The 12,116-nt window shown below is 30.6% G+C and overlaps 2 protein-coding genes across 3 annotated transcripts in view; both read left to right on the forward strand.

Moving 5' to 3' along the window:
- Nucleotides 1-1,393: 1,393 nt before the first annotated feature.
- LOC133834374 (protein DOWNY MILDEW RESISTANCE 6) lies at nt 1,394-6,503 on the forward strand. The gene is made up of 4 exons (XM_062263968.1): nt 1,394-1,821; nt 1,915-2,162; nt 5,356-5,680; nt 5,767-6,503. The coding sequence occupies exons 1-4, from the start codon at nt 1,624-1,626 to the stop codon at nt 6,013-6,015; spliced, it is 1,020 nt and encodes a 339-aa protein (XP_062119952.1). The 5' UTR covers nt 1,394-1,623; the 3' UTR covers nt 6,016-6,503.
- A 4,629-nt stretch (nt 6,504-11,132) lies between these two features.
- Nucleotides 11,133-12,116, forward strand: part of LOC133834377 (WAT1-related protein At4g30420-like) — a 36,518-nt gene continuing 35,534 nt past the window's right edge. Inside the window, exons 1-3 of one of the 2 annotated variants that reach the window (XR_009893345.1) lie at nt 11,133-11,530; nt 11,693-11,834; nt 11,956-12,104. Coding sequence is in view for 1 of the 2 variants with exons in the window: in XM_062263977.1 (XP_062119961.1) it covers nt 11,724-11,834; nt 11,956-12,104 (260 nt within the window). In the remaining variant the exon portion in view is untranslated. The remainder of the gene's footprint in view (nt 11,531-11,692; nt 11,835-11,955; nt 12,105-12,116) is intronic. The other variant, XM_062263977.1, reaches the window with a different exon arrangement.

The following is a 12,116-nucleotide window of genomic DNA, read 5'->3' on the forward strand; positions in this document are numbered from 1 at the left end:
ACATAAAGTAAATCAGACAATGGCAAGCTCTCTTTTTTATTTTTTGAAAGTTAAAAAGCACTACTTGACGTTGCATAATAACTCATTTATAAAATTGAGCACACAAATCACACCATTATGCTTCATAAAGACATTTGAAGTAGACCAAATATTAGGAAGATTAATACTAAGGGAAAGATATATTGTATTTATATATATATATATATTTATATATTAATATGTATAATTATATACATTTATTAAACATGTCTCGTACATATATTTAATTAGAAAAAGTAAGGCAAAATTTTATTCACAATTAGTTATGCATTATTTGTCTATATAGGAAGAAATTTCATTCTAAAGTTTTATAATAGTAATAAGTTAAGTCTTGTAGAGAAACTTTGCATACTAAAGTCTTTGAGTCTTACACTATTCACGAGTAAACAAATGTAAAATTTAACACTAATTAAGTTGAAGTGTGAATAAATGTATTTCGTACATTTTAATAGGGTAAATTATAGTGTTTGGTTAGCATTATATTTTATTTTTAATAATTCCAATAGTTTATTTGTTTATTATAGGACAGTATAGTGTCTAATATCATTTTATGTTGCTTATCATAATTAGTATCAGGTCCCCCACATTATATATTAAATTAGAATGTGGAGGATTCTTCATATCGATGATAATATGTCATATCAATTTGATGATGATGGGCACCATATCCCTTACCAATACTTTTTTTATATGAGAAATGTTAAGAAAAATCTTATGGTGCCCATTACCTTATATCGTTATTGGTGTAAATAAATATCAAGTCCTATATATTTTAATTTAAATTAAAATATACGGAACCTACTTCTAAATTACACCAATAACAACATACCGTATTTTAGGATATTCTGAGCAGTAATGCCTTATAGCAATGATCTTCTTATAATAGTCAAATCCAAACAAAAATCAGAGTATAAAACCAATCATGATTAAACTTAATTACAAGGCTAAAGAAACCAACCAATCTGGCTATAAGTAGCTAAATTGGAAGAAAATTCAAAAACAACACCCTATATCCAAATTCCAAAGTACATACATATGTAGACTTAGTCTCACATTTAAACTAAAAAAAAGTAGATAAGAGCAACAAGTGTAAACACGTACACATTCTACATTGCTTAGGAACAAACTCATTCACATTAATTTGTCATCAATACATATTATATAAAATCAATGTTGTTGATCATAGTAATTACAGTAATTGACAAAACAGTGTTATAATAATTAATGTAAACTAGTAAACGATATTAACTTGAGCCTAATTATCACACACATATACATAGGCATCATGATCAGCAGTAGAAGTGCAGTCCTGCCAAGCCATTTATTATTATAAATATCTTGATACTCTCACTCTCTTGTTCTCACTTTCCAGGAACCTTACCTTTCTTACTTACATGCCCAAAACCAAAACCGAAACCGAAACCAAATCCAAAACCAAAATCTCTTCTCTTTCTCTTTCTCTTTCTCTCGAAACCCATAAAGAGAAAAAAGTCTCTGTTACAAGAGAAAAATTGTGTAAGAGCTAGCTACCTAGCTTATATTATATATATATACATATATATATATATAGACAGAAAAGGGAGAATGGAAACAAAAGTGTTATCTTCGGGTGTTCGGTTTGCCAATTTGCCGGAGAGTTACATCCGACCCGAATCCGAACGCCCCAGGCTCTCCGAGGTCTCTGCTTGTGAAAATGTTCCTGTGATCGACTTGGGTTCTGATGATAGAGCCCAAGTGGTCAAACAAGTTGGCCTTGCTTGCAAAGACTATGGCTTTTTCCAGGTAATATATACATATATATATATATACATGTATAATTGTGAAATGGTTTGATTTCTTGGTGTGTTGATTCGTGTATGTATGTATGTTTATTAGGTTACGAATCATGGGGTGTCTAGTGAAATAGTGGAGAAGATGCAAGGTGTGGCACATGAGTTTTTTGATCTTCCATTAGAGGAAAAGTTGAAGCTTTACTCAGATGATCCATCGAAGACTATGAGATTATCCACAAGCTTTAATGTAAACAAGGAGAAAATTCATAATTGGAGAGACTATTTGAGACTCCATTGTTATCCTCTTCACAAGTATGTTCCAGAATGGCCTTCCATTCCCTCTTCCTTCAAGTAAGTAACAAAAACACTTTTCTCCAACTCTTTTTTCTTCTTTTCTTTTCATGATTCTCAAAATTTAATGTTTTTCCAAAAATTAAAAAAAAAAAAAATCTTATATTATCCATGTATGTTTGTTTGTGTGCAAGTAGTATAAATATCTTTTATAGAAAGAATATTCATGACATGTGACGTGCTTATTAATATTTGGCACGTGTCATAATACGAGTCTGACAAATGACACGTATTATGAGATGATGTATATGTCAGATGACACGTGGAATTTAATAACTTTTCAAAAGTTGAGACATGTCAGATTCACTTTATTCAATATTATTATATGATCTGTAACTGTGGAGAGATATGGTGTAACTGTAACCCTAACTAAATCTTTACCTATCTACTCTTTATTTTTTTACTTTTTTCTCAATATATTTTAGACAAGTTGATTACATTTCAATAATCGAAAAAGAAAAAGGGTTTTTGTGTACAAGCTAAAAAAAAATGTGTTTTAGTTATATATAGAAAAGGGGTGTACTTTGAAGTTAGATATGACATAATTTTGTTGGGTAAAAAACTTGCCTTTTGAAGCTTAAGAATGAGAAAGTCAAAAGGATTTTAGGTAAAAAATTTGAGATTTAGAAGACACTCTTTGGCCAATTTCTGACTCAGCTTCCATGTGCTCTCATATGCTTCACATGCAATAGTACAGTTAGCCACATATATATATATATAAATTTATAATAAAATTGTATTTATTATAAATAAAATTACATCATTATTTCTTTTAAATAAAAATATAAAAAATACCCAATTGGAAAAAAAAAATGGCAGACTAGTAATTATTATTAGGGTACTCTGCATATGTTCATGACATGTATGAAAATCCAAGTAAGATCCTACTTTTTTTTTTTTTTTACTTTTTAATGATTTTAAAACATGTGAAATTTAAATGTTTTGGTTCTTGTAGTTGTACGTTAGATCTAGACAAATTGACATGGACAAAGAACATTTTCACTTTTTAGATTTCCCAATTTTTTAATTCATTTTATTTTTTCAAAATATATGAATTAAGGGTTTTTTTTATTTGTGTATATATTATTAGATATGAAGAGAAATATCCAAATTAGAGTGGGAATCTTTACTCAAAATATATTCATTAATGTTATGTTTTAGAAAATTTATAAAGAAACCTTTTCTAATTCCTAAAAGTTAAAAAGAAGTTAATAAATGCAAAAAGTAAGGAAACATAATTGAAAACAATGGCCTGAGGTCCCATAGTTGACTTCGTCAAAGTTAAAAAAAAATAATTAAAAAATTTGGACTCTGATGTAATTTTAGGTTGTTATTATTCTACACTATTTGTCATTATTTTATTTTTATTTAAAAAAAATATTAATTAATTGTCATTAAAATTATTTTATTAATTTAATTTGGTTCGGTGGGAACCATGCATGTGGATGTGGTACTCTATTTCTTTATTTACCGACGTCATATAATCCAATATTATATTTGAATAAAAAAATATTCGAATTTTCTAGACAATATGACGTCATTATATTTTAACGTGTTGACGTCATCAAATTGAATCATGTGGTTGATGATGATTTATTGGTGACCGAGTCATATATTAATATTCATTTAGTGGCCCAATAAAATACTTCATTATTCCAAAAATATAATTATTAATAATTTATATTTTTTAAAATATATTATTATTGTTAATTTTTTTAACTAAAAGGGTTTCGGCATTATTAAAGTAGAAGGGTCATAGTGATTAGTGCCATTAGCTATGTAGCCAGATCAATTTGTCTTTTTATGCTTTATTATTTCTATTTGAAAATTTTGTGAAAATAGTTTTTTTAAGTGATTTTGTTGATTTACTTATGATAATTTTTTTAAAATAGTATCCGTTTAAAATTTGATTAATTATTTAAATTTTTTGATTAATTGTTTAAAAATTTTCTTCAGCTGTTTGAATTTTTTTGACTCCGTCTAAATTTTTAACTAGTTCTATAAATTATGAGATATTGTTTTACAAAGTAGAATTAAAATTAGACTAGAATACAAAATAATTTTTAAAAAAAATTTATTTTTTTGGATTTACCCTAAAACTAGACTATGATTTGTGTGCATAAATATAAATTATTTATATTTATTTTTTTAAAATATATATTTTATTTAAGGAATGGTTGTCTATTTTATTCATTTCGTATCGAATCGGGATATGTTCCTACATTAACATATATAAATATTTTATTTAATAAAATAAAATAATGTGACTTAGATAGCATTGGCAATAGAATAACAACTACAAGACTACAACCTAAGCATGATGAATCACGAGGTTTAACACTAGTGGGCTCATAGTGGCCCAATTGTCTTATAATGGGCCTCACATCATAAAGGTACTGGGGCCTAAATAAATGTTTCATATTTTAGGGAGAAATTGTAATGGGAAAATTTAATTAATACCCACTTTACAACCATTTTTAGTATTTATCCATATTCCTTATTTTATTAAGTTTCTATCTTTGTTTGGATCACTATATAAAAATATATATAGATTCTCCATTAATTAAAAATTTTAATTTTTAAAATCATTTCTAACACTTTTTTTCAATATTTTTTTTGACATTCTTTGATTTCCTTTTTTTTTTGTTAATTTCTATAATTTTATTTTATCTTGTTTTCATAATTTTTTTTAAAAATAATGTTTAGAAAAAAAAAACTCTTATTTAAAAATCTTTTATAAATTTTTTGTATTAATTTTTTTATCTAAAATATATATTACTATATCTATTTTTAAGAATATGAAAAAGAAAAAAAATTAAAAAAAAATTAAGCACAAGTTGAAAAAATATATATAATATATATTAATTTTAATAAAAATAGGGTATACTACTCAAATCTTGAGGTGCATATAATGCTCCTTTTGTTTTTTATATAAACTTACCACATTCATTCACTATATTTTTATATAAACAAGTGAATCAAACAAACAAAATTTGAAGATTGATGAAGTGAAGAAATATATTTTGATTAAAAACAATGCAAAAAAAAAAAGTTAAATTATGAAACTCTTAAAATAATTGATAGAAGTCAAAATATGCTTAGCTAGATGCATATTCTAAATCTCATGATCACTTTCAACATAATTTTTCATAGTTATTAATACAATAAGCTTCAACTTTGGCTGTGTTTATAGGGAGATTGTGGAGATTTACTGTACGGAAGTGAGAGAGCTTGGATTCAGAATACAAGAACTAATATCAGAGAGCTTGGGGTTAGAGAAGGAGTATATAAAGAGAGTGTTGGGTGAGCAAGGACAGCATATGGCTGTGAACTATTACCCACCATGCCCAGAACCCGAGCTCACTTATGGTTTGCCTGGACACACTGACCCTAATGCCCTCACCATCTTACTCCAAGATCTTCAAGTGGCTGGTCTTCAGGTCCTCAAGGATGGTAAATGGGTTGCTGTCAATCCTCACCCAAATGCTTTTGTTATCAACATTGGTGACCAGTTACAGGTACGTAATCCAGGTGTTTGTATAAATGTCTGTTAAGAAAGTAGTGATCAGGTCTTGACTACTTCTTGTATTTCATTGCATTGCAGGCACTGAGTAATGGGATTTACAAGAGTGTATGGCACCGTGCCATTGTCAATACTGACATGCCAAGGCTATCGGTGGCATCGTTCCTCTGCCCCTTTGACGATGCCCTGATCAGCCCCGCTAAAGGGCTCACCGGCAATGATGGTTCCCAAGCCGTTTACAGGGGCTATACTTATGCAGAGTATTACAAGAAGTTCTGGAGCAGGAACTTGGATCAAGAGCACTGTTTGGAACTTTTCAAGAACCATTGACTATGAATATTGTTATATGACACTTCTAAGGTTACCAATACCACACGATACGACATGAGTTGATTAGTACAATTTAATCGATATTAAATTATACTAATCACCATATGTCGGATCATGTGATGTTGGGCACCATATAGTGCCCTATAGCAATATTGGTTAACTATATAGGCAGAATGTATCGAAAAAAAAAAAGTTCTAGCTAGAGCAGTAATTTGGATACTCAAGAACATTATTCGGTAAAAAGTGTCATCAACTATATATTTTATAGCATAGTTGAATGTTGCAGTAATACTACTACTACCACCATTATTATGGCTTGGTAGTACAGTTATATTGTCTTGTTGGCATATATAATTAAGGTATTTGGGGGCAATAGTATGCTAATTTTGTAGTCAAATATGTTAGGACTGTTTTAGTTAGTTTATTATGATCTTATGTTTGTTCATGTACTGCTGCCTATATTTTATGTTACTCCATCTTTTGCATTATGGTAATTTTGAATAATTTGCATTCTTCTAATTATTTGTCAAAACTTATAGCCTAATTGGTATGTGAAGATTTATAATTTTCTGGCCTTTGATAAGTCAAAACACAACACTTACTTGGAAGCCTTGAAATCCAGTCTCCATAGCCAAGGCCACAAACTCCTCTGTCTCTCTTTCTCACTTGGGATTTGGGCTAACATGATAAGATCATTATGGACAACTGTTTTATTGCTTAACTTCATAACTACCACTTTTTTTTTTTTTGATAAAAAAGGATGAAATTTATCCCCAAATTTAAAGATTTGTACCACTTTTTCTGATACACAAGTATGGTTTATGGTTTAAAAATATGGTAAGAGTTTTATGTTGCTTAATATAAAAATGGTATAAATCAAATTAAAAACATTGTAATGGTGTCAGTTATTATTTGCATATTTAAAACATAGACTAAATCTAATAATAAATGCTCCTCTTAGATGCAAGGTCAAGGGCTAGAAGAACACAGTCCACAACTAGAAAACCACATATCGTGGTCATGAATAAATCGTAACACATGGTTTCAAATTAACGAGTGAATTTTGTGTGGTAGTTTACTAATAAGCAATGAAAAGTGGTAAAAATCGTTAATTTCTGCATGAATAAAATTCGATAATTGAACAAATTAAGTGGTATTATTATTAATTCGAAGTGGGCTTGACTAACATTTTGACATGACTGCCCAATTTGGTTTGGGTCAATGCTGAGTCAAAGGGTAAATACTATTTTGGACCATGTGTTGTGCAAAAGTTACCGATCGGACACTCTGTTTTGCTAAATGACAATTTAGATCCTATATTATACAAAATAGATCAAAATTCTACCCTCAATTTGATTTTGGTCAAAATAATTTTCCATATGACCAAAATACCTCTGAGTTTTATTAATTAATTAATTATTTAAATAATTAAAAATAAATATTAAATAAAAAATTTATATAAATTAGTTTTAAAATAAAAAATATTTGAAAAATATTATAACCCTTTAATTAATTAAAAACTAACATAAATCAACCATAAATTTAATCATGAATCTAATTTATCATATAATTAATTACTTGAAAAATAAATTAATGCAAATCATCCAAACTCCCAAATATCAAAACTTAAATATGTATATAAAAAAATTGCTTATGTTCATGAGTTCATCATTGTTGAACCCATATTCAAAAACAAAACAAAAAATCATCAACATCACAAATCAAGATCTAAAACCCATAAGAAAAATGATCCATTTCATTTATTCCATACCCACTGCCATACAAAAATGAACAAAAATCCAGTAAAAATATTAACAAAACCCAGTACAAGCTTCACAACCCAATGCAAGCTTCAAAACTCAATCGCACAAGAACCCTCGTCCAACCACCCCTTAGTCGCACAAGAACCCTCAAATCTATGCATTTTCCTCCGCCAAATGAAGTTGCTAGCCCAACCATATGTAAGAAAAATTACACCATTTGACGATTTCAGATAAAAAAAAATTAAACCTTCAAATTTGGATTTTGCGTGTCCCTTCGTCTCCAACCCTAGCCCCAACGTCATCCATGATTCCAGCCACAACAGTGTCAGATCTGAAGCTCCAAAGATCTGCCTTCGACGACCTAGATGAAGAAGAAGAACATGAAGACGATGAAGTCACGCGGTGACTCTACTCTGCTCATGCTCTGTTCTGCCCCACACGGATCGTCGCCGACATTGGGAAAGAGAAAGCGGGGAGAGAAAGATGAACACAAGAGGGAGAGAGAGAGGAGGAGAGAGAATCATTTTTATTTAATTTAACTTTTAATTTTGTATTTCTTAAATTATTTTCTAGTTATTTTTATTTATTATGAATAAAGAAAATATATTAAAGATTTAGAAAATCCAATTAAAACAAAAAATCAGGGATATTTTGGTCATATTTAAATAAAATTTGACCAAAATCAGGCTCAGGGTATTATTTTGTTTCATTTTGTAAAATGTGGGGTTCAAAATGGTATTTACCCTTCTTTAAAACACATTACCCAAACCATACTTTCTCTATTCTACCTTAAAATTTTACATTACACCATACATCAACTTCCCTATATGTTTTCTCTACATCATTTAAATATTATATTTTATTCATTTAAAAAAATAAATTTAAATATAATAGTATTACATATACATATGGAAAAAGTTAGAGAAAAAAAATAATAAAAAATTTATAACTCAGTTGAATAGTTATCTCTAAATATAAAGTAGTACTGTCTATTGATATAAAATAACTCAATTTTATGAAAGCTCGTTTTCACCATTTTTTCTCTATATTTTAGAGAATGAGGTACTTTATCTCAATTATAGGGATGCTTTAAGAATAAAAGAGTAAAATGAAGCAAAACAATATGGTGATGCAAGTTGTCATTATCTTTTTCTTCTTTCCTCTTTTTTTTTTTTTTTTTTTTTATGGGTACTTTCTTTGGTGAGTAATGGATAGTACTTGGCATTTGTGGTCCTCATTTGAAAAAAGCCAGGGTACGAATTACCCTATTTTCTCTTCTATATGTCTCACTCTCTCTTCTATATGTCTCACTCATTCCCCCTTTAACTTTGGGACTACCTTTCCAAATGTGTCTTTAGATGTCTTATAAGACCTTGTCTTTAAATGTCTTATAAGACCCTCTCACTACCACATTCACCCTTCTCCTCAAATAACTATTGCTTTTGTTGTGGAAAACGTTATTTTTTTTTAAATAAAAATTATTATGGGTTCGAACCCCATGAGTCCCAACACACAACCCCAACTACTTGAGCTAGCTCGTTTTTGTTGCAGAAAATGTTGTTGTAGCATTCTAGAATTTCCTCTTCGATATTGACTTTTTTTTTTTTGCTAGGAGATCTTCAATATTCACTTATTTCCAAGTATGACTTCCCTAAAACCTTCAAAACAAATTTTTGTCCGTGTTTTCACCATCTGACATGTGGCACAAATTAAGAGCGATTAGAGGTCCATGGAAGGTGTTTAAGGCTTCTCGGAATCTGTTTAAGGCTCCACGAGAGTTTAGTCTAGTTCTCATCACCATTTATCACCACCGGAGGAGTACATCCTCCAAAGACATCACATCCCGAGGACCTTGTCAAAGAGTAATGCTCCAACCGTACTTCATCCGTAACCACCTCCTCAGAGCTTGCGAGAACCCTTCTTTGGGCCAGGAGAACAGTTGACAGGTATCAGATAAAAAGACGTCATGGACCACATATAGCTTTCTGACATCCAACTATCCCAGAGATCGTGGTGTTGATCCCGTACAAACGACAAAAATGATGTCTCACGACGCTGCTTGACATGGGAAAACATGCAGCTACCATCCTGACATTGTCAGTGGCATTTTCTCCAATAAAGCAATGGGCTAAGGCTCCTCGTACTGGGCCCACACGAGATACGATGGGGCCCACGAGATTAGTAAATGCATAATGTTTATTTATGTAATAAATAATCGCCATTAAGAGAGGAATATTGTAATCAGCTCCAATTAATGAGCTTAATTGTCCAGCTGCCTATAAATAGGGCTAGGACACACATTATAAAATATTTGAATTCTATTTTTCAGAGTGAGCTCAAACGCTGCTTGAAAACCAAGAGAGTTTGAGCTATGCAAGTTCTCCATCATCCTAATACAAGTGACTCGTGGAATATGGTTAATTAATAAACTGAACCACGTAAAATTTGGTGTTCTATTTCTTCTTCTTTGAGTATTTTAGTTGCTGGCAAAAAAGTCAGTCAACATTTTGGGGTTTTCTTTGGGAGCTTGAAGAAAGCAAGATTTTCAAAAATCACTACTACAAAATACACTTTACAGGACACTTTTTTAGGACACGCACCTAAATGCAAGTCCTTAAAAATATTTATGGAGTTTTTAGGACACTCATTGAGAGTCCTGAAAAAACACAATTTAGGACTCGCAATAAGTGTCCTAAAAGAAAATGCGAGTCCTAAAAAAATCTGGCTTATAAAAATAAGTGTTTTACTTAATAATTTTAAGGACTTGCTTTGGGAGTCTTTAATACTCTTTTAGGACTCGTAATGAGTGTCCTAAAAAAATATGCGAGTCCTAAAAAAATCTGGGCTAAAAAATAAGTGTTTTACTTAATAATTTTAAGGACTTACTTTGGGAGTCCTTAAAAGTTTGAGTTTTTTTGTAAACAAACACCTCCTGGACTTTTTAGGACTCGCATTGAGAGTCCTAAAAGAATGTTTTTAGGACTCGCGTCGCGAGTCCTAAAAACTGATGCATGTCCTAAAATGTTTATTTTGTTTTTTTAATATACACCTCTTAGATTTTCTTTTATTTCTAAATTTTTAATATTATATTAACTTTTTATTTATAATAATTTATATATTAAAATTTAAATTAATTATGATATAATGAATAATTTGCTTAAATTTTATTTATTTAACATATTTATGATAAAATTAATTAAAAAGAGTTATTTTATTGATTGGTTAAATATTGTAAAATAATTTTAAAATTTCATTAATGGTGTTTTTATTTTTTAAAATTCATGTTGAAAATATTAAAAAAAAAAAAAGCAATAATTCACATTAAATCAAATTTTATTTAATTAAATAAGAAAAGGGAGATGAAAAAACTAAATCCCTAAATTAATCTCAAAAATCCCCTTCTCTCTCCTCTTTCTTCTTCCCAGTCGATCCCCTCTTTCTTTTCCTCTCTCGCATTTCAGTCGGCCAGACCAGATGAGCCATCTCCGGCCACCACCCAATGACACGCACCCCACCACGAGCTTCCTTGGCCCCCGAAACCCCCAACCCGTGAAGCTTGCCTCCCCACTCGCCGGCCTCCGTCGCGATTGGCTCCCCGAAGTTCCGTCGCCGCTGTGAGTTTGGAGGATTGTTCTGGCCTCCACCGTGGACGATGAAGGCTCCTGCTGGCGACGACGATGGGGAAGGCGACGGCGAAGGCTCCTGAGCTGGTGAAGTTCTCAGGCGTGGGTGGTGCTGCCATTCTCTTCAAGGTAAATTTGTATTAATAAACACTTATGTTAATACCATCTCCTATTAATATTAAGCTTCATATGATTTGGGCATTTGTTTATCTTTTCCTTTCTTTTTGTTTTGGTTTTGTCAGTGTATTCTTATTCTGAAAAAAAAATTCCTAATTTTTGATGTTTTGTCAGTTGTCCAGACCACTTGTATTCAACTCTTTGGATGTGTTTATTGACAACCATCCAATCTGCAATATATACATTTGTGACAGAGCCTGATCTACAAGTATGGAATCTTCATTCCTATTTAGAACTTGGAAGTTGTTTGTATGCAGTACGTACTTTAACTTATACTTGCTCTTTCTTCTTAATTACCTTTTCATTATTCTTATGCTAATTTAAAGTTTTCTTCTTCTAAATATGGCTTGATTTGAACTGCACATTTAACTGTACAGGGAATTGGTACTGCTGTATCTTTTTTTGTTCAAGCATGGTGCATACAACTAAGAGGTCCTGTCTTTGTTGCAATGTTCAGCCCTCTATGCACTGTTATAACAGCCATTATAGCCTCTTTGTTTCTACATGAGAAGTTATATGCTGGAAGGTACTTTACAAC

This window comes from Humulus lupulus, chromosome 5 (assembly GCF_963169125.1).
Source record: "Humulus lupulus chromosome 5, drHumLupu1.1, whole genome shotgun sequence".
Taxonomy (NCBI): Eukaryota; Viridiplantae; Streptophyta; class Magnoliopsida; order Rosales; family Cannabaceae; genus Humulus; species Humulus lupulus.